At 38.4% G+C, this 23,403-nt stretch overlaps 1 protein-coding gene across 1 annotated transcript in view; it reads right to left on the reverse strand.

Moving 5' to 3' along the window:
- Positions 1 to 23,403, reverse strand: part of LOC136858762 (protein split ends) — a 438,081-nt gene that overhangs the window by 86,053 nt on the left and 328,625 nt on the right. Inside the window, exons 4-7 of the mRNA XM_068225686.1 lie at positions 3,940 to 4,095; positions 1,992 to 2,153; positions 1,641 to 1,798; positions 80 to 302 (exon numbers count right to left, since the gene is read on the reverse strand). Of these exons, the coding sequence (XP_068081787.1) occupies positions 80 to 302; positions 1,641 to 1,798; positions 1,992 to 2,153; positions 3,940 to 4,095 (699 nt within the window). The remainder of the gene's footprint in view (positions 1 to 79; positions 303 to 1,640; positions 1,799 to 1,991; positions 2,154 to 3,939; positions 4,096 to 23,403) is intronic.

Genomic DNA, 23,403 nt, shown 5'->3' on the forward strand with positions numbered 1-23,403 from the left:
TACATCAACAAACTGAGGCTAGAAAACTGCAGCATAGAACTAAATCATAGCAACACCCCAACAGACCAAGTTCTCAAACCTGAACTCATTGTCATCAACATCATAGCCTTGGTATGGAGCAACTTCGATCTTGCACCCAAAAAACAGCTTATCCTGCGATTCTTCCAGAGCCTTTTCTGCATCTTCAGGCTTCTTGAAACATACAATGGCATAACGTTCTCCTGCTTGCCCTACCACTTTAACAGACACTACCTTGCCATGCTTCTTATACTCGTGGAAAAGACCATCTTTGAGACTCGTATCTGCAAAAAAAAAAAAAATAATAATAATAATAATAATAATAATAATAGTAATAATAATAATAATAATAATAAACAATTTAGTCTTCCAAGTAAATTAAATGAAAAAAATCACAATTATCACACAGTTCACTGCAACAAATAATATAAAACTGTAACATAAGAGATAATATACTTAAATCCTGTCCAACAATTCACAATACCCTTCACATGTTGTTCTAAAATGAACGGGTTATAGAAGAATATTATGAATCATAATCTTCTGCCTGGTGGGGTCGCACGTACAAACTGTGCCACACATGCGGACTTGGCCCTGTTCTGTGGCCAGATGCCATTCATGACGCTAGCTCTATGAGAGATGTTATCTACTATCGCATGTTTCTGTGGTAGTTGGTAGTGTGGTGAGTTGTGTAAGTTTGTTAGGGTAAACACAAATACTCAATCCCCAAGTCAGGAGAATTCCCCAGACAACATTCAAATCACCAACATGGTCAGGAAATGGGAAGTTCTAATATACTATAATTCATGATAATTTCTAGAGGGATAATACAGAGGTACTGTCTGGCATTTACAACTACAAGCTAACACTTCTCTATCAAGGTTGTAGTCCAATTATTAACCACATCAAAACATATATAGCGTAATACTTAGATGAGAGATTTATTTTAAAATAAATTACCAGTCTTTCTAAACTAGGTTGATCATGTGTGGAACCAAAAAAACATAAAGCAATGTTTACGAATTATGTTTGTTTGCTATTTGCTTTACGTCGCACCGACACAGATAGGTCTTATGGCGACGATGGGACAGGGAAGGGCTAGGAGTGGGAAGGAAGCGGCCGTGGCCTTAATTAAGGTACAGCCCCAGCATTTGCCTAGTGTGAAAATGGGAAACCACGGAAAACCATTTTCAAGGCTGCCGACAGTGGGGTTCGAACCTACTATCACCCGAATACTGGATACTGACTGCAGCTATCGAGCTCTGTTTACGAATTATGATCTCCGACTGAAACTATTAGAAATGCATTGAAGTATACACAATTTAACATAATAGATATGTAAACCAAGGTAATAAATTTTCAGAATTAACATTCAATGAAGTCTTCAGAATAGTACAATGAAACAGAACAATTAAGCCTATTCAAAATATTTTATGTGTAGAAAGAGCTACCTTAACATAAGAAGTGCAATTTTCTTAAAGGATATATTGAAAAAATTTGAAATTTGGTTGTAGATCCTCTTTCTCCCTTGAAAAAATTCAAAATAGAAAATAAATTTACTTTGAGAAAACCTCAATATAGAAATTTTTTATCAACGAGAAAAATTATTAAAAGACACCCACCACTCGAACGAATGGGAAGATTTCTCACACAGATGGCCAATGGACGTCGATCCTCACTATGGACAGCTGGACTCACATTGTTGGTATGGGGTGCACTTACAGTTGACTGTAATGATACACCACCCATGCGTCCACTCCTTACTGTCCCATGATGACTACTGCAAGAGAAAAATGAATTTAAGCACATATACAACCACACATCCAAAACCAAAAATAGTTTTCTAAGTAATGAATTTCCTATTAGTTACCATCTAAACAAATGCTTCACGTTCTACAATAATCCAACAAAAGCATAATTCAATGGCATTAACCATTGGTGAAGGAAAAGTTGGGATTTATCATGTATCATACCTGTGAGGAGAGCAGGACTTGTCAGTGCCTGGTGATGATGTGGCCGAACTGCAGCTACTCGAACCTGACTGGCTAGAACTTGAACTCGAATGCGAACGACTCCGCGATCTTGAGCGAGATCGACTTGATCCAGAATTGGACCCAGACTCACTGCCCGATCGACTGAGAAAAGAACAAGAATTATGAATATGAGCTTTGAAAAAAAAAAAAAAAAAAAAATTAAAAATCTAAGTTGGCCAAACTGTTCATTCATGAAAAAGACACAAGGTCTTCTCTGGACTTACAAAGTGTTGCCAACAGTTCAACTTATCCGACCTTATATTTCCCTTCCGTATTTAATGTAAAATACTTTGGTTATTTCCATAACTTACCCAGTGATACAGCATAAAATCATTTTGGAAACAATAAAAAGTAAATTGGTTTACTAAACAGGTTCAGGGAAACAAGATCGATCACTTTACAGAGAGAACCTGGGATACAGCAAGCTGGACAAATCCCAGGCAGCCGGTCGCCATGACAATGGGAAACAAAGGGCCGATTGCAGAAACGATGACTAGTTTTAAGCCTCAGACAACGTCTACCTAAACAACGTCTAAACTGAGCATTATCTTCCATTGCATAAACAATGTTCAGCTGGTGTTTAACTAGAGATCGTTTAATGCAACTCTTTGCTTGTCGCAACTAATGAAATTTGTCGGTGCGCGCGTCGAACGCCAGTTAGCTGTTGGTCTTCTTACACATTTCTCAAATATGGCTAAGCATGAACACGACTTGCCCACAGATAAGAATTACGCTTTTGGTGGAAATTAAATATATATACATAATATAATAGAATATTATCGGCACTAAAGCGACACGTCAACATATGGGAAAGTGTAGCTTTGATTACAGCGTTGTTATGGTGAGTGTAATCTAGTTGTAAGTAGCTTCGACGAAGGGAAGATGAAACAATAGTAATGTGTGACCGAATGTACAGGCCATATAGATGGAGATTGTAGGTTTGAAACGCATCATCAGCAGCCCTGAAGATTGTTTTCCATAGTTTCCCTATTTTTACACCAGGCAAATAGGCCTACTAGGGCTCTTATTATGGGCACGGCTGTTCTTCCCCAGTCCTCCTCCTTAAAAAATAATCACCACCATCGCCACCACTTGCCTTTTCCTATCTCATAGTTGCTGAAAACGTATCTGAATTAGCGGGACGATTATACATATATAAACCACATACAATCTACTTTTTAGTTTTCACTATTATGTGGGCTTACTTGACACTAAATACAGTATAAGTGAATCACTCCCGGTTGATGTATGTGACAGCCCTCTGACGATTGGGACAAGTAATTCTGACATGTATGTATTCAAAGTGTCCTATAATTCCATTAAAATTACCCCATGTACAACAAAATATATCTGTTGCCAAGAATTGTATTCCAGTTGGCAGTTACTGAACTGTCCCTTTGTCAGTCTCAAGAAACAAGTCTCTTGAAATGCGAAATCTTATTTTACGCCCTACCTTCCCGAACATTTCTAATGAATTGTTGTGATTTTGCAGCGGGCGACCCACAGAGAGGCCGTCGGGCTAATCTTACTTCTCGGAATCGTCTCAACATAATACGAATTACATGTTTCATGGTACATAACCTCCGATTGTGATTCACTCCTCTCATTTGAGGTTAAACCGTGCTCTCGATAGTGTATAAACATGGCCGGTTGAACATTGGTTTCAGGCAGTGTCTAAGTGATAAATAACATTTCTGCAATGTGGCAGCCATACTTAGGCATTGTTTAACCGTACACATTGTCTAAACACAGTATCTGCAATTGGCCCAAAATATGTGTATGACTAAAATGTATGTTCAACCCTTATCTGTAATACATAATGAATGTGGTATATGAAACAATGTGGTATGTAGGGTAGCAAATTACATTCATAAAACAGTAAAATTACCTGGATTTTGGCCTCTTTTTATGGACAAGCGGCTGTACCTCACGACGTTCTTCTGGATAAGGATCTGGCACAGGGGCAGCAGGGGGATAACGAACACTAGGTGTACCCTCATAGCTCCATGCATTTGCCAGTACCCTGTGGTGAGTTGACTGGGCCCTAGACAAAACAATATCAACTACTTCTCAACTAATTCAATGCTGATATTACAGATATAGCAATGTTAGCACTTCTTAAGTACTATACAGAACAGTGTATTCAAAAAGTGATTTATCAGTAGCTTCCATGAACATTGTCTTGATTAAATTTTTTTTTTTTTTTTTCTGCAAGCACTGGCATTCAGATCAAGACTTCTAGATCTCCACATTAAGCTTTCTCATTATCTACTCAACATATATGCACACAAGTGCACACAGGTTAATTTGCCCCTTCCTTACAAATGAATGATGCTAACGGTAAGATTCCTTTACTGAACAGAATTTAGACTATTTTTTCCTGGTTTCAGTTTTGTTTTATTATGGCTTGTCCAATGTAAAATAACTACCAAATGACTTCCCTCCTACAAACCTCCATATGCTCAGGAATCTCAAAATTCAACACAGAATGTAAAAATCAAAAAAACAAGATCAAATTTTATGCTACAAGTTCATAAGTAGCATGCCATTCCTTACTGTAATCATAACATTGGCTGCAAGCCTGAAGATTTACTAGAAAATGCAAAATATAACAGTAAGTCAGCTTCAGTCTGTGTACAGTTTACAATACACGACAGGAAAGAGACACTAGTAACACGGAAACAAAGTAGAGAGATACAGGGCGGCAGAGTCAAAGAAACTCCACAGTGCAGCCTCTCACACACACTTTACTCAAGAGGAAATCACAAGATATTTTAAGGTTCCAAAAAATTTGTTCATATATTTATTTTTTATTCTATTCAGTGAAGGGAATATTAAGCAATCTGCATCATTCATTTGTAAGGAAGTGGCTAGTTGGTACAATGTAGAGACTTCTAGTCCTAGGTAGGACGTTGAGTGCATAATTGGTAAGGTATGTAGTTCATGAAGCCTTAATACAGCGGCTCTTAAACAAGCCTGTTGGTACAACGGGTAAAAGAAAAGGCTTATATTTATTAAAGTTCTTTTCTCCTTCCTCTGTTAGTTACAATACATCAGAAGAAAAATTTTCAAGATAAAGAAAATATATTATTTTAACAATTATATAACCTAACTGGGTCCCAGGAATCAACTTGGGAAGAGTCCTTGCGACTCTGGGCAAATGATAGTCGTTGCCAAACTCCTGCAACAATAATATATTGGGTTCAGCAAGAGAACCCAACTAGCCTCTTTCACTACAACTCCAGCACATAACCTACACGAGGTGCCCCCTGTTAAGCTGAGCAACCCAGTGGAAGGTTGGGTAACCAATCCCAGCGGGAAGCTGGGTCAGTGAACCCATCAGTGCTGGGGGCTTCAAGGCTTACCACCTTGATAGTTAAACACCCCGTTACCTTTGAGTAACCCCACTAAACTTTTTCATAACTCTGGAAACATGGAGCAAACGACTAATTGGAAATCTACCCCAGGTGGTAACAAATCCACCCCCACTCACAGTGGGGCAAGCAGGCCATTGGATTCTGGGGAGCCTGCATCTTCATGTAAGAGGAAGAAACACATCAACTATCTGGCAACAATAAACATTAATTCCCTCCTACAAACGGGAAAACTGAAACATACACTGGACGTCCTAACAAAACACAACATCCTTATAACGGCTTTACAGGAGACAAGATTTACGGACGAAGAACCTTTTGAGTAACAAGGCTTCAGGATCTACAAGGGACAGCCAGGTCAGAGAGTGATGAAGAATATGCCTCACCTGGGTACAGACTTCATAGTCAACAACAAAATGATCAACTCTATTATCTCCTTCTCATCACCAAATGGGAGAACATCCACTACAGCCTTCAGAAGTCTCAATAAAGCCTACACGGTTGTTAACTTCCATGCACCTACCAATGATACTAATAAGAGTGATATTGAAAGTGTTGAATACTTTTGGGAAGAACTGAAAGAGACAATCGATAAGATTCCAGAACATCACGTGATAATCTTGATGCGGGACTTTAACACCCAGATTGGTAAGGAGCGTAGGTTTAAGAACATAGTCGGAGAATACCTGGCCCACAAGAGAACGAATTGTAACGGTGAGAGGCTGATCAATCTGTATAAAAATCACAACCTTGTTCTTAAATCTACAGCATTCAGACCCCTCCCCCGAAAAGCCAAGACCTGGAGATGTCCCTCTTGCTAGGAGAGTACCAGCTAGATCATGGTGCCATCAGTTGAAGGAATAGCAAGGAAATAATGAACGTCAAGGTACTGAGAGGTGCCAATATTGATTCAGACCACTACCTATATTTGGTCAAAGCAAATTTCATTCCACTCACGAAGTGCAGAGGTAACAATTACACCAGGTCCAGAATCCCAAAATTTAATCCAGCCCAATTGAAAGAGAACAACAACTTTACTAAGGTCCTAAGCAATAATCAGAATAAAATGGATTGGTCTAACCTACAGAAGGCACTGATAGATGCAGCAACAGAAACCATCCTTGCAACCAGAAGGAGTAAACACCCATGGTGGACACCAACATGTGATAGGGCACTAGAGGAGAGAAGACAGGCATGGGTGAAATGGAACTGCAACAAAAACACGGAAAATCATACAGCCTTCCTAACAGTCAGAAAGAACATGGCCAAGACCATTAGAAATGATAAGAGGCAATATAACAATGACATCATAGGTCAGGCAGAGAAAGACTTTGAAAGGAAAACACAACTTGTACAAAACTCTAAAATCTCAGACAAACGCTTACTCAGCCCCTAAACTCCACCTTCGTGGACCAGACGGAGAACTGAAAATGAACAATGAAGATTGTACTACAGCCCTTGAAAAATATTTTGATGGCCTCCTCAATGCAGAAGAACCAGAGGAAAAGCTACAATTTCAACCTAAGAATGTTATTAACCCTGACTCCCTTCCTCCTACCAAAGAAGAAATCAAACAGATCATCTCTGAACTGAAATCTAACAGAGCAGCAGGCGAAGATGGCATCATTGCAGAATTATGGAAACATGCAGATGAAGAGTCAATTGACAGTATCCACAGAATCATAACTGACATCTGGACAACACAAAACACTACCAAGGGATTGGACTTCAGCTATCATCCACCCGCTGCACAAGAAAAGAGACAAGTTAGACCCTAACAACTATAGAGGGGTCTCTCTCCTATCAGTGACTTACAAAATCTTCTCCAGAGCATTGCTTAAAAAAGTAGAGGCACAATTAGATTCCTGCATAGGAGAGTACCAAGCTGGATTCAGGAAGTCAAGATCATGCACAGAGCAGATTCTGAACCTCAAAACTACCTTTACCTACAAAAACCTCAGCACCTCACCCTATGTAGCAATTTTCGTTGACTTCCAGAAGGCTTACAACTCTGTAGACAGACAGTCCCTCTTTGAGACGTTGACTGAAATGGGACTGGATAAGAAGACTTTGAATTTTGTGAAGGCTACTCTAACGAACACTGTGTCCAAAGTCAAATTCAGAGGGATATTTTCAAAAAGCTTCGAGATCAAAACAGGTTCACATCTAAGTAATTATTTATTTTCCACCTAAACGATACAATGATTGCCTAAGGCAATTTAACGGTTAAAAGTGGTACATGTTTCGTATATTATCAACATCTTCAGCCACATAACACTGTTTAGATGAAAAATACATAAATTGACAAAGTAATGCTTTAGAGGAAGTGTCTTTAAAATTAACATAAGATAAACTGGGTGTCAAATTATTTTTAAGGCATTCCTTCAAAATCACTATATCTTTTGTCAAATTAGCTATTTTCATCTTTAAGTTGAGGTAGGTGTTAGCTTCTTTGCTTGCCTGGTTGCCTGGGGATCATTGTAAGTATCTAGGTGTTAATATAAGGAAAGATCTTCATTGGGGTAATCACATAAATAGGATTGTAAATAAAGAGTACAGATCTCTGCACATGGTTATGAGGGTGTTTGGGGGTTGTAGTAAGGATGTAAAGGAGAGTGCATATAAGTCTCTGGTAAGACCCCAACTAGAGTATGGTTCCAGTGTATGGGACCCTCACCAGGATTACCTGATTCAAGAACTGGAAAAAATCCAAAGAAAAGCAGCTCGATTTGTTCTGGGTGATTTCCGACAAAAGAGTAGCGTTATAAAAATGTTGCAATGTTTGGGTTGGGAAGAATTGAGAGAAAGAAGACGAGCTGCTCGACTAAGTGGTATGTAGGATGCTACAAGGTTTGTTTTGTCACCTATTCAATACATATAAATTTTACAATTTAGGAATTTATTATTGATTCCACTTGAGACATGCTTCGCCCTTCATTGAGGGCATCATCAGTCAAATTATCTCCTCAAGGCAAAAATCAGGTACCTGGTTAGTAGTTGACATGCACAAATTAATACATATTATTAATACACATTGCAAAAATTAAGTATGAGAAACAGTTGCCAAATGAGGTTTTATAGGACTCAAGCTGGCTATGGAATATTTCCCTACCCCCGGTGATTTTAACTAAGATAAACCACTCTGCATATTCTGAAATGTCAATGCTACATTCTTCTTCCAACCTTTAAAACAACAGGACGCACTTGGTACTAGATTTTTTTAATATCCTTGCTCACCAAGCTGCTTTCGTGTAAATATGTATATAAATTATAAAATTCTCAACTGTTCAATTGGACAATGTAAATACTGTATAGTTACCAACCATTGACATTAATTTTTGGTTACAAACATTGACGCCGAGCACTACACTCTTTCTGCCTTGATTGTTATAATGTAAATATTTTTAAAACTTTATATTTCCTATGAGTGCGTCAACTGTTCTCCAGAGCACCACTGCCGAACTCTACTATATTAATTTTGCGCATTGGTGCTGACTTCTTATTCTATTAACCTATATGTTCAACCATCACTATTGTACAACTGTTTCTCATACTTAATTTTTGCAATGTGTATTAATAATTTGTATTAATTTGTGCATGTCAACTACTAACCAGGTACCTGATTTTTGCCTTGAGGAGATAATTTGACTGATGATGCCCTCAATGAAGGGCAAAACATGTCTCAAGTGGAATCAATAATAAATTCCTAAATTGTAAAATTTATATGTACTGAATAGGTGACAAAACAAACCTTTTAGCACCCTACATTCAGTATCTTCAATACGGATAACAATGATTTTCATCACTTGTAAGTGGTATGTTCCGAGCTGTCAGCGGAGAGATGGCGTGGAATGACATTAGTAGACGAATAAGTTTGAATGGTGTTTATAAAAGTAGGAAAGATCACAATATGAAGATAAAGTTGGAATTCAAGAGGACAAACTGGGGCAAATATTCATTTATAGGAAGGGGAGTTAGGGATTGGAATAACTTACCAAGGGAGATATTCAATAAATTTCCAATTTCTTTGTAATCATTTAGGAAAAGGCTAGGAAAGCAACAGATAGGGAATCTGCCACCTGGGCGACTGCCCTAAATGCAGATCAGTATTGATTGATTGGCATTAGGATTAGATAAAATTAGTTGCATGGTCCGTATCGCACTTCAATAGATTCACAACTAAGTATTTACTTATTTTCCACCTAGTCGATACAATGATTGCCCAAGGCAGTTTAATGGTTAAAAGTGGTACATGTTTCGTATATTATCAACATCTTCAGCCACATAACACTGTTTAGATAAAAAAATACATAAATTGACAAAGTAATGCTTTAGAGGAAGTGTCCTTAAAATTAACATAAGATAAACTGGGTGTCAAATTATTTTTAAGGCATTCCTTCAAAATCACTATATCTTTTGTCAATTTAGCTATTTTCATCTTTAAGTTGATTTAGGTGTTAGCTTCTTTGCTTGCCAGGTTGGCATTAGGATTACATAAAATTAGTTTTCAACTTAAAGATGAAAATAGCTAAATTGACAAAAGATATAGTGTTTTTGAAGGAATGCCTTAAAAATAATTTGACACCCAGTTTATCTTATGTTAATTTTAAGGACACTTCCTCTAAAGCATTACTTTGTCAATTTATGTATTTTTCATCTAAACGGTGTTATGTGGCTGAAGATGTTGATAATATACGAAACATGTACCACTTTTAACCATATAATTGCCTTAGGCAATCATTGTATCGACTAAGTGGAAAATAAATAAATACTTAGTCGTAAATCTACTGAAGTGTGATACGGACCATGAAACTAATTTTATGTAATCAAAATAGGTGTCAGACAAGGAGATGGTCTGTCCCCTATCCTGTTTAACTGTCTGCTGGAGAAGGTCATTCGGGAATGGACGAACACACTAGCTGACAACTCTGGATTTAAAATCGGCTACAAAAAAGACAAGTTAACAGTTACTTGCTTAGCCTTCACAGATAACCTCACATTCTTAGCTTCAAGTATGGAAGAAGCTACATACCAGCTATCCTCCCTAGATTGCATAGCAACTAAAGTAGGGCTAAAGATCGCTGTCAATACAACAGAATTTCTGACCAACATCAGAGAAGCACCCAACTTCATTTCTTTGGGGGACAAAATAATACAAAAGACCAACTCATTCAAATATCCTGGAGAATGGATAACCCCAAATTTTAATGAGGACCTTGCAATGAAGAGTAGATGCACTAAATTAGAAAGAGCTTATATCTTTGTAAGAACATCTACAAGTCTAAATCCCTCTCCTTGAATCTTAGACACTACAACACCGTAGTAAGACCATCTGTACTGTATGCCTCAGAATGCCTAAACATGACCCGGAAAGGACAACTCAGAAAACTGGAACTAAAACAGCGAAATATCCTCAGAAGGATTATGGGTCCCATTAAAGAAGGAGATGGCTACAGAACCAGGCACAACAAGGAACTGTACAGTAAAATTTAGAGCATTACAACAGCTATGAGGAAGAAACCTTTAAAAAGTTAGATATGATATAGGCTTTTGGGCTTATGCTGTGTCAAGAAAATAAGGTGAAATTCTTTACGTTTTGCAGAGAACTTTGCTCGGCGTCATCAGAAGAAACTCGATCTTTCTCGTGGTCAGTCAAGATATTTGAATTTGGTCTTGTATATTATTTTGTCCCCCAAAGAAATGAAGTTGGGTGCTTCTCTGATGATGGTCAGAAATTCTGTTTTATTGACAGCGATCTTTAGCCCTACTTTAGCTGCTATGCGTTCTAGGGAGGATAACTGGTACGTAGCTTCTTCCATACTTGAAGCTAAGAGTGTGAGGTCATCTGCGAAGGCTAAGCAAGTAACTGTTAACTTGTCTTTTTTGTAGCCGATTTTAAATCCAACAACAAATGCCAAATGGACGAATTTAGTGCGGAAAGACCTACAATACCTAAACATTGATCACATTGACATTTACAACCGAGATAAATTCAGAAAGTTAGTCAAGACATCTGACTCTCTCCAATCACAAACAACTAAATCACTGCGTCTAGGAGTAGGAGTGAAGTGGACTCAAGAAAGAAAAGACATCCATAGCGCTAGAATGAAGGAATACTGGGCTAAGAGGAAGAAAAGAGCTCACCAGAGTTAAGAACCACGTGGTCCATCGTAGGCCTAAACGAAGAATAATAATATATAACCCAACTCCTTTCTGACAGAGCTGTCCAGATTTTCAAAGAGCAGCTATCGTTATTAAAAAGAAAAAAAGATAAGAAAAAGAACTGAGTGATCTCCAAAGTGGGAAGTGTATATCCGGTGGCTTAATTCTTTGTCAAAAATCAATACTGAATATAGGCCTACTAACAGTATATGGAACATCTTTCCCTTTGAAAGAAAAGGAAGAGATATTTAACAGGGAGAAAAAACACAATTTTAGTAACCACAATCTCTCGCAGTATCTCCATGAAGAAACCCACGAACAGATTAATATAGATATGAATTCAATAATTGTAACAAACACATTTACTATTCATCCATCAGGATGTCCCATCAGGACATAAATCCAAAGTAGGTGTGTCAAACCAACTTCCATGCATTAATAGCAGAGGCATGTAACTTGCATGAAATTTCTATTACATAATCTGATAAGGTACTAATAAAGAGATGAAATACATTTTTTTTTTTTTTTTTTTTCTGTTTTAAGAAGTTTAGAACTTACACATACAGATGAAAATTACATTTGTATGACAATAACAGTAGGCCATTAATGAGCAATTCTCTCCACATAGGCCCTAACAGTGCCATAAGTCTCCCACTTGTTGCTTGGTGATTTTCTATCTTCCTTTTCTATTAACCCATTAGTGCATACCAGCAACTTGTTTGAAAATCTCAACTGACCACGAGAAAGATAAAGTTTCTTCTGATGACACAGAGCAAAGTTCTCTGCAAAACGTAAAGAATTTCACCTTATTTTCTTGACACAGCATAAGCCCAAAAGCCTATATCATATCTAACTTTTTAAAGGTTTCTATTCTTTCCTTTCAAAGAATATTTACTATAAAGCTTCCTTCACTGCCATGAAGTTTACAAGGTAAACAAAAGAAACTTTAATATTTGTTTATAGGAAGGGGAGTTAGGGATTGGAATAACTTACCAAGGAAGATATTCAATAAATTTTCAGTTTCTCTGAAATCCTTTAAAAAAAGGCTAGGAAAACAGATAGGAAATCTGCCACCTGGGCAATTTCTCTAAATGCAGATCAGTACTGACCGATTGATTGCGTGTGCGCATGTTTTAAATGAGTTGACCTTGACATAACCTTGAAAAACCTTCACTATATAAAATGTAACTAATATCATTGTTCTCCCCCATTTATATTTGCCAGAAATTGTTTTTCTTGAAAACATGTTGCTTTTGAGATAAGGAGCTGGAAAGTTTTTTTTTTTTTTTTTTTTAATGCACTGTGTTTATACACACTGGCATGCCAAAAGTCATGGGATAGTAGTCTGGTACCTTGTCAGCCCTCGTCTGTCCGACTCGTTGGCTGAATGGTCAGTGTCCTGGCCTTCTGTTCAGACGGTCCCGGGTTCAATTCCCGGCCGGGTCGGGGATTTTAACCTTAATTGGTTAATTCCAATGGCACGGGGGCTGGGTGTATGTGTTGTCTTCATCATCATTTCATCCTCATCACGAAGCACAGGTCGCCTAAGGGTGTCAAATAGAAAGACCTGCACCTGGCGAGCCGAACCCGTCCTGGGATATCCCGGCACTAAAAGCCATACGACATTTCATTCATTTTCATTTCAGCCCTCGTCTACCTCGGCCAAGTGCAGCAAGTCGTCAGAAAGAAATACCTCTGGAGAGACTTGTTTTGAGCTGATGGTAGGTTTTCGATATGGTGCAGACCCAATGAAGCCATGAGCCCCAGTTGCCTCTGGAGAGGTTGTTTGGATAGCTACCCACAGCTGTTATATGTAGATGTAGTGTCTTTGGTGGAAATGGAACTCACCACCACGTCCCATTAACGCTGGACAGGGTTCATATCACACGAGATATGTAGCTACAGCAGTTGTTGAAACTCTATTCATAATAATGTAACCCATTTGCTCCTAGGACGAATTCTAGAGAATATTGTTGTAGAGATACGTAAGCTCCATGAAGAGCTGCAAGTGGTCAACAAGCAGTTCATTGTAGCAGTCAATGGTCAACGACCAGTTCAGGTGGATCAGTGGATCAAGCCCATACCACATAAACACATCCCCCATACCATTCCGGAGCTACAACCAGCCTGTACGATGCCTTGTTGACAACTGGGGCTCATGGGTTCATCGAGTCTGCACCATATCGAAACCCTACCATCAGCTCAAAACAAATGGAATAGTAACTCATCTGACCAACCTACATGTCGCCAGTCCTCCAGAGTCCAATTAGCAAGGTCATGCGCCTGGTGCCGTCGTGTTACAAGGGCTGCTCCCACATCCCACCGACATTAAAGAACGTTGCATTGAACAGCTGGATATATGCGTCTAGTACCTCCTACATTGAATGCTGAAGTGATTTGAACCAGTGTGTGCCCGTTACCACAGACAATTCTAGCCAGACACCACTCACTAATCGCAATCATTAAGCACCCGTGGTCGGCCACTGCGCTGCTCACTGTGAGTGGTAACGTCTTCCATGAGTTATTCCTGTGCGACACCATCAATTGAGGAATATCAAATGTCCGCACAACTTGGACGATGGAATGTTCCATCCATCTGCCTCTCACTATCATGCCCCATTTGAAAGACTATAATTCACGTCACCTTGCCACGACCAAAACAGATAGTGTTTTCATTCACTCTCGAGAAGTCAGATCACACCTAATACAGGTCTGGGCATTTCCAAGATGTTATGGTACGGTGATGTGACCAACTAAATACTAGTATCCCATGGCTTTTGGCATGCCAGTGTATATCCTAGGTCTTAAAAACTTGCAATTTATTAAAATAGTTACATGTATGTCAAATTGGGAGAAGCAATCTTTGAATTAAGAATGATACTGCAAAGAAGATTAGAAATCAACAGGAATGTGTTTGTAGCATTCATTGACTTGTAAAAAGCTTTTGACATGATAAACTAGGAACTATTGTTTAAATGTATGAAGAAGAAGGATACGAGGCTCATCCGGAAAATTTACAAGAACGAGTATACAAATGAAGTGGTGAATGGATGTACAAGAATAGCAAGAATTAAGAAAATGTGAGCAGGGTTGTCCACTCTCACCATACCTTTTCAACTCTTTTATTGATGAAGCGATATGTGTATTAAAGGAAAGGACTAAGGGAATGAAGGTAAATGCAAAAAGAATCCACAATATTAGATTTGTGGCTGACATTTCCATAATAGCAAACTCCGAGAAGGAATTAAATAGAATGTTCTGTGTGATACATTGGAACATTACAAGCTTAAAAACAATAGTAAGAATTTTTTCTTCTTTTTTTTGCAAGCAAAGATCAGGGGAGGTATGCAAACATAAGAATAGGAAATTCCAAAGCAGAACAAGTTCTACGATTCTGTTACTTAGGAAGCATTATAACAGAAAACAACAGGTGCACCAAGGAAATTAAAAGAAGAATAGCTCTTGCTAAACAGGCCTTTCAAAATACAAGAAATCTTTTAACAAATACCCATGTAAGTTTAGAAACGAGAAAGGCTTTTGTAAAATATTTTGTCTGGAATGTATTGCTATATAGTTGTGAGAGCTGGAGTATTGAAGGAAAAAAAAAGATTCACTGGAAGAAAATGAAATGTGAATTTGGAGAAAAATGACGAGGACATGCTGGACTCGAAAAGAAGATGAATCGAGATGTTCTAAAGGAAGGCAATGAGCAACAGAGACTGCTAAAAGATATGGAAAGAAGGAAGTTAAAACATGTAGATCATATCCTGAGATACTGACTTCCTAGTAAACATCTCTGAAGGAAAAATAGTAGGAAAGAAAGGAAGAGGAAGGACAAGTAAGACCTGTGAGAAACTTGATGGGGTGTAAAGACTACAAGAAAGTGAAGAGAACAGCTGGACTGAGAGGAGAATGGTTGAAACGACAAGGATTAGTCTTTACTGCATGATATGATGATGTCAAATTAGTTCTATTATCAACAGAGTTCCCAGAAGAACTAGAAAATGCGAGGAAAAGGTCTCAACCTAATTTCCTACTCAAAAACACACTTACAGTCTAGAATCAAGACAAATACAGTGATTCAAGCACACACTATAGCCCAGTAATTGATAAAAAGGAAAGAATGAGCTCAGAGGAAGAGATAGGCCTACTCCTATATAAGGAAATATTTTTCTAATTAGGGAAAAGATTTTTAGGCAAGAATAAGTTAGAATGCAAATGTATTTAACCAAGGCACAAGTGTCTTCTACCCGCACAGCGGTTCTGTAATGAAATTTTCATAAATATCAGCGATCTGAACTATCAGAACCCCTAAAATTTATGCAACTCCCCGACATAACTGCAGAACGGCTAGATTATTAACAGTAAAAAACCTTTCCTTAGTTCTAATGACCTGTTGTTGACTGCATACCAATCACACACCAAGGAAGATACCAGCATACATCACTATAAGGATCATTACAATAGCTGGTGCCAGCTAATCAGTAGCACAGTGAGATAAAGAGGACGTCACACTTGATTTTTGAGCACGTATCAGCCAGTAGGCCTAATTCAGTCCTGCTTAATGAGAATCCTTCAATATCCTGTGACATAACTATGAGAGATGATTTTTAGATTTCAGAAAACCACTCATTTCAAGAGTTTTGAAAAGAAATTTGAGTAAGTCAACAGGATCGAGATGATGTGGAGAGCACATTTAGTAATGCTCCGGCAGATCTGCGAGACAACTATGGCAACCACTGCTTAAGATAAGTTTCCATACACATGAAGCCGATTATGATTGTACAGTGATTTTTTCTTTACTAGTCTTTACATCCCACCGACACAGATAGGTCTTATGGCGACGATGGGATAGGAAAGGGCTAGAAATGAGAAGAAAACGGCCGTGACCTTAATTACGGTACAGCCCCAGAATCTGCCTGATGTGAAAATGGTAAACCACAGAAAACCATCTTCAGGGCTGCCGACAGTGGGGTTCGAACTCACTATCTCCCAAATACTGGATACTGGCCACACTTAAGCGACTGCAGCTACCCAGCTCAGTGTACGGTGATAGTTCGATGCAGGATGTCTTATTTTGCAGGTTACCTCGTAAAACACGATAATGGTATGGCATGTCTACGAATGATGGGTATGGACACCATTAAACCATTTGTCAGACAATGACACGATCCTGTATCATTTGTCTGATTGTGTTGTGTGCGATTTCATTTTATGTTTTGTTGGGGGTTTTTTTAAGGGAAAACTATGAGATCACCAGACCTGCATTCTCCTGACTGTTCTAGTTTCTCAACACAAGTCACAAGTATTTTTCATATATTCTGGACTCCTCAAAGGTAAAATGTGATTATTTCTCACACTGTGTGTTTCTTATAGCAAAGGGATCTCCATACAGGCCATGAGCGCCCTTGGAGGAGTGAAAGATAAAGGCCATAACTTTGGCACTGAGTGGGATAGAGTGGTTAGCTCTATGCTCAATGGCCTATGCTCTCAGAAATTAACCTGACACTCACTTTTGATGCAGGCTGGGCGAACCTCAAGAGACATTTCAACTTCTTGACTGGGAATCGAACCCACATCCCACCAAGTGAACCGAGCACGTCATTATCGTTTCAACCAGCAAGCCTGTTTCTTATAGCGTGCTCTACAAAAGAACAAATGTATAAGCGCGTAGCCGTATGTTCTTGCCAAATCACGTGGCATGTTCAAAAGTCCCTCTTGCTGTTCTATAATAAGTGACAGGAGAGGGGGAAGGAGACAATTAATGGAACAAGTAACAACATGTTAAGCAATGATGGAGAACACGATCGGCTAACTAGACCATGAGCCACATTCAAGAGATAATGAACAGCTAATACTGGACAAATGTATTGATATTTTCTTAGTCAAGCTCTCGAAAATCCAGGTTGTAAACACAAACATGAGATGCTAATGGAGAATATCAAATATAAATTACGGAACTGTGATCAGACAATCAGGTCATTTTACTCTGAATGTTGAAAAGCAACCATAAATCTTTCACATTACGTATGAAGAGACAAAGACAACAAAGAAGAATCTGTATGGTAATGGATGCTTACATCTTGCAACTTAAAAAATATATTTAATACAACACCATACTAGGAAAAACAGGCCATGCAAAGATTTAGAAAATTTGTTTATACTGATAGCTGATTAGTTAAATATGACCTGGATAAACTGTCACAGTAAATGAGAAACTGTATTAAAAATCATTTTGTGTGTACTGCATTGTTTCATTATTTTTTAATGCATACATAATTCATTATACACTGTTATGCCTTTCAGCATTCTGTCTGCAAACCTCTGTGAATTAACTAAACACTTCCACAATCTGCAACTAACTCTGCGACCTTGTTTATTTCCATACCTCTTGTCTTTAAAGCATTAGAAACTGAATCTAACCATCATATTCCTGATCTCCATATATTTCCCTTACCCTCAATGACCCTCCCCTTCTAAAATCCTTAATACTATTCAGAAAAGTTTTCCTGCCTCACAATCAAGCCTTTCCGCATTATTATTGAAATCTTCAAGATTTCTTCTTCAAGCCAACAATTATTTGTTTCTTTCATCTATGTATAATTCCTTGTCTGCATCAGTCCTTGTTTGGAGCCATTTCTGACATGCCTTCTGTTTACATTTACAAGCTCCCCTCACTTCATCGTTCCACCAAGTTGATTGTTTTTGCCCATCTTTACAGAGTTTCCCCTAGGAATTCTCCTCTTGCCGTTTCTACTACAGCATCCCTGTATGCCACCCATTCTCTTTCTATATCCTGGAACCTGCTTACTGTCAACCCGCCCACTGCATTAGCTCCGCTGCATCTTGATTGAATCTCACTTATTATACTACCATCCTAGGAGAATATTCACTCGAAATACTAGAAATGGTCTACCTTTTCCAGCTTTGTATTCCCAACCTGTCACTCACTTCTGTAACATATCTTCCCTACTGATATCACTTAGTCTCAACTGATTTTCACTGATCATATCCATGGACTTCTGTCTAATTTCCTCGTGCTGGAGATTCTCTACCCTTCTTCATCTGCAGACAGATTTCACTTTCTCTATACTAGGACTAGAGATATATTTTAGTTCACTAAAGATCAGACAGTGGTCTGTATCATCAAAATTCCCTGGAACACCTGCAAATTCCTAACAGATTTTCTGAATTCTAAGTCAGTTATGGTACAGCCTAGTATGGATCTGGTGCTGCTACCCGCCATGTGTCGTGGTGAATAGCCTTATGCCTGAAGAACATATTCCCATACTAGCACAGAAGTCCAGTAAAACTTCTCATTACTATTAGCTTCCATATATTCCCCACATTTAACCACCGCCTTCTTATTTCTTTCAGTTTTATTTCCAATTCTTGCATCGAAGAGCCTCCGTGGCTCAGACGGCAGCACGTCGGCCTCTCACCGCTGGATACCGTGGTTCAAATCCCGGTGACTCCATGTGAGATTTGTGCTAGACAAAGCGGAGGCGGGACAGGTTTTTCTCCAGGTACTCCAGTTTTCCCTGTCATCTTTCATTCTAGCGACACTCTTCATTATCATTTCATACCATTTATCACTCATTAATAAATCACCTTGGGAGTGGCGACCCCATTGTAATAACAGCCTGTATATGTTCCATTCATTACATCCCTGACCCGATCAATGACTGGAAAACAGGTTGTAGGTTTTCATTTCTTGCATCGAAACAACTCATTAGCTCTATCCTATCCTTGTTGTTCATCCTGACCATGGTGTCACTCAGTCCTCCATGAAACTTGTCAACTTCATTCTCATCTGCAGCCTCACATGTTGAATAGACAGAGACAATTCTTGTCCTTATTCCTCCAACTGCTAAATCTATCCACAACATTCACTAATTACGAGCCTAACAGAAAGTATGTTGTGTGCAGTAGTATGCCTGATAAACAGTTCTACCCCACACTCAGCCCTTCCCATTTTAACTCCTGTACAGAACACTTTATAATCTTATATCTCTTCCTTGTTATCTCCTCTGACCCGAATATCATTAACGCCTAACACGTCAAGATACATCTGCTTTGCTAAAAAAGAGAGAGGGGGAAAAAAAAAAAAAGTAAATTTGTGTCCTCATCCCGAGGTTGTGCAGCTTCCCATCAAACTCCATTTCATTCACCAAGATGTTTCCAAGGAGTCTCACCTGTCAGATGGACGTGGGACTGTTACTCCCACTGGTCCGAGGCTTGCTTAAAACGTTCTGAGAGTATTCAATGAAAATTCTGTGAAGTAGGATGCTACCCTTACTTACAAATAGTGCATCTCTCCTCTAACAGGTTAGGGACCACGGTGGATTGTGTGTAGTCCTAGACGCCTGAGCACAAGGTGGGCCATGACCAAGAGTATGTCTGAGCTGCCCACTCCTGTTCCGTAGCAACTGGTATCCCGATTCTCAGGACCACTTACTAGGCAACTCAGCCATTGCCCGTGGTTCACGATCTAGGATACGACTACAGTAACCCACACCACAAACATTTTTTTTTTTTTTTTTTTTTAATGAAGTACAAATAAGGTAATCGACTGCCTGAAAACAAGTACCGTATATTTCATTTAACAGACAAATCTGGAGACAAGGAGCTGGTACTATATATTCAGTGGTAGAATTAATTATTGACACCACAATAATAAGAACAGAAACTTACTGGATATTGAGAAAAAGCATACAGCATCATTTTAATCACTGTCCCTCCCTCAAAAACAAATATACTGAAAAAAATTGGAATGTGTGCTGATACATCTGGATGATATTTTAGATGTAAAAACTGAAAGGGAAATCATCCTTTATGAGCTAATTTAAGAAAACTAGATAGCAATGTAATACTTTCTCATTTGCTATGGTTAGGATTTAATATTAAATGAATATTCATTTTTGTCTCCAGTGCAACTGCTGCCCTTCAGACATTGGTCAATGTGCTTAAGGTCAGAAAAATAAAAATAAAAATATGATTGCAAAAGCTCTTTTTTCATTCACTTTTCCTACATCTTAATCTTCGACTTCGAGGTAGCTGTGAAGGCCCTTCAGGAACTCTGAAAAGTGGTGGAAAAAGGGGCTCTGGTTAAGACGCAGCAGGTTGTTATGCTACTTAGGTTCCAGAACGGGTAAAAAAAAAAAAAAAAAAAAGTAAATAAATGCAAAGTAAATATTAATCTTATACCAGTTGTATAGTATCATTTGAAGTAATTCCACATACTGTATATCAGTTGACTATATTTGTAAGTAGTACAGGAGATATAAGTAGAATTTTGTAAATAATATACATTTATTAAGGATGAGCTGTGTGTTTAATAGAAAACATTGTTAGCGTAAATTGTATAATATTGTATTATAGAAAAATTTTCTTCTCTTGTTAATTTAATATTTAGTGCTTGACAATAATGTATTTTAGTGTACCATTAGCCACTGAGGTAGACACCTCATTTGCAAATAAAGAGATTTTGATTTGATTTGAATCTTCAATAGGTCTTTCAAGTGTGATGATATAGCAACAATACTGTGTAAATTATATTTCAGTGCCCTAAATGTAATCAAAAGGAGTAGCAGCCGTTTGATGAAGGACGTGAGGACCTATCAAATTCGAATGTGTTGATTTATCCTTTTTACTTACAGGCCTTATTTGAATTTGATTTGTACTTAAGTATTTTTTTTCACAAGTTGCTTTACGTCGTCGCACCGACACAGATAGGTCTTATTGGCGACGATGGAATAGGAAAGAGCTAAGGAGTGGAAGGGATGCGGCCGTGGCGTTAATTAAGGTACAGTCCCAACATTTGCCTGGTATGAAAATGGGAAACCAAGGAAAACCATCTTCATACCTGCCGACAGAGGAATTCGAACCCACTACCTCCCGAATTCAAGATCAAAGTTGCGCGCCCCTAACCGCACAGCTAACTCGCTCGGTCTCTTAAGGACTATTAACCAGTTAAACTGTTATCAGACACTGATATTCTTCGTTAGAATAAAACAAAATGATGGGCCTTCAGCAATTTCTTTGAAAATATATTACAGCAAATATCTTATTTCGGCCTATAGTTTACTGAACGTTGTCTTCCCTGTACTTTGGTTACGTCACACAGACATTTTAAAACTATGTACGAAGTTTAAACATTTAAATGTAACATTTTTAAGTAAAATATAAAATAAAAATTAACTGTACTGTCATACGTGACGTTATAAATCTACAATATAACAGCAGGAGCTCCGATTTCATACGTACAGTGAATCGTGTTATTAATGGTGACATGTGTCCAATATTTCTGTTTGCAAAACACATTTTCTTTTTCAGTCACATTTATCTATCTTGTTCTTTTCTCATCCTGAAGGTATTATTAGACTTCTAAGGTCTAGTAAATCCATTTTTAGTTATGTATAGCGATATGTTAATGCTACATCCGTGAACTTTACGCACATTCCTTGATTTTCCATATTCAGAATGTAGCTATCGACAAAAGTGCATTTTAGCCCTCGCCTAATCCAATGTGTGGAACTCAACAACAGATACCAAATACTTTTCCACAGGACGAGGAAACAAACGAAAACCTTCAATTTCGAAATATAATGAAGGAATAAGAGAGAGAGACCCCTTCCCCTTAAGTACAGAAGTAATTACATCCATCCAAACAAGTGAATAGCTTTCACTAAGGATAGGATGGAAGGATGATTTGGCTGGCCGCGAGGAGGGCCACGCAGGGAAGAGCAGGGTGGAGTGGGAAAGAGGCAAGGGGCACAGAGAAATCAATAGCAGTGACATGAGCACTGTTGCCACGTTGCTCTCATAGTCGGGATCTGGGGCTCCAGAAACGCTACACAGGGAATTGTGAAGAACGCCGTCTTCGTTACAACATGACGACCCCATGCATGGAGACCAATTCCGAATTGCCACAGTAATGTTTAGCTATCATTGCAGGTGAATAAATCAGACCTACCTGATACCGAATCAGCAATTTACAGAGAAACTCATCTAGGTCTTAAATCACCAACATTAAAAAAAACTTCCAACTCGTAGGAAAAAAGATGACACTTCTGCGGAGATACAACGCTCCGATTGCGCGTAACTTTTCTCGTGAAACCACACTGCATTGTACTATCTCGCCCGATGTTAATGATACCTCACCTCACAACACAGCAAATTTAATATACACTGCCACTCACGCGGGATAGTACATCGCTATGCTAGTACATTAAAAAAAAAAAAATTAACAGTTATTCAGGTATGAGCAATGCAATTACAACATGAACACGAAGAAAGAAACTAAAAGGTTGTTTCCTCTGCATCCAAATACGCTAACCACAGTACCCTGGAGACAAGGCTGATGAAACTAATAGAAAGACTCAATTTTCGCGAATCCCAACCGTTAGTCCAGTAAGTACATCTAGTTACTCGTAACCAGTTACGTTGTACAATAAATTAATATTAAAAATTCTAGCTAGCTGCTATCATACTTCGACACTACACAAATCCATGAACTTCGAATGATTCATGATTATTAATTACATCAGTAGACCATGCCACTGGTGTAGTACGAAGAATAGGGTCGAAAGAGAATTCTGAGTCGATGGTTCGTAGTAGTAGTAGTAGTAGTAGTAGTAGTAGTAGTAGGCGGAGGAGGAGGAGGAGGAGGAAGAAGATGAGGAGGTTCCACGTGATGAGATGGGGAGGAAGTGGAAAGATGGAAAGTGACTGGCATATGAAATATAATGATAATGCAGTGTGTTGCTGAAACGAAAGATGACACGGTGAACCGGAGTAAAAAAAACACAACAAAA

This window comes from Anabrus simplex, chromosome 1 (assembly GCF_040414725.1).
Source record: "Anabrus simplex isolate iqAnaSimp1 chromosome 1, ASM4041472v1, whole genome shotgun sequence".
Lineage (NCBI taxonomy): Eukaryota > Metazoa > Arthropoda > Insecta > Orthoptera > Tettigoniidae > Anabrus > Anabrus simplex.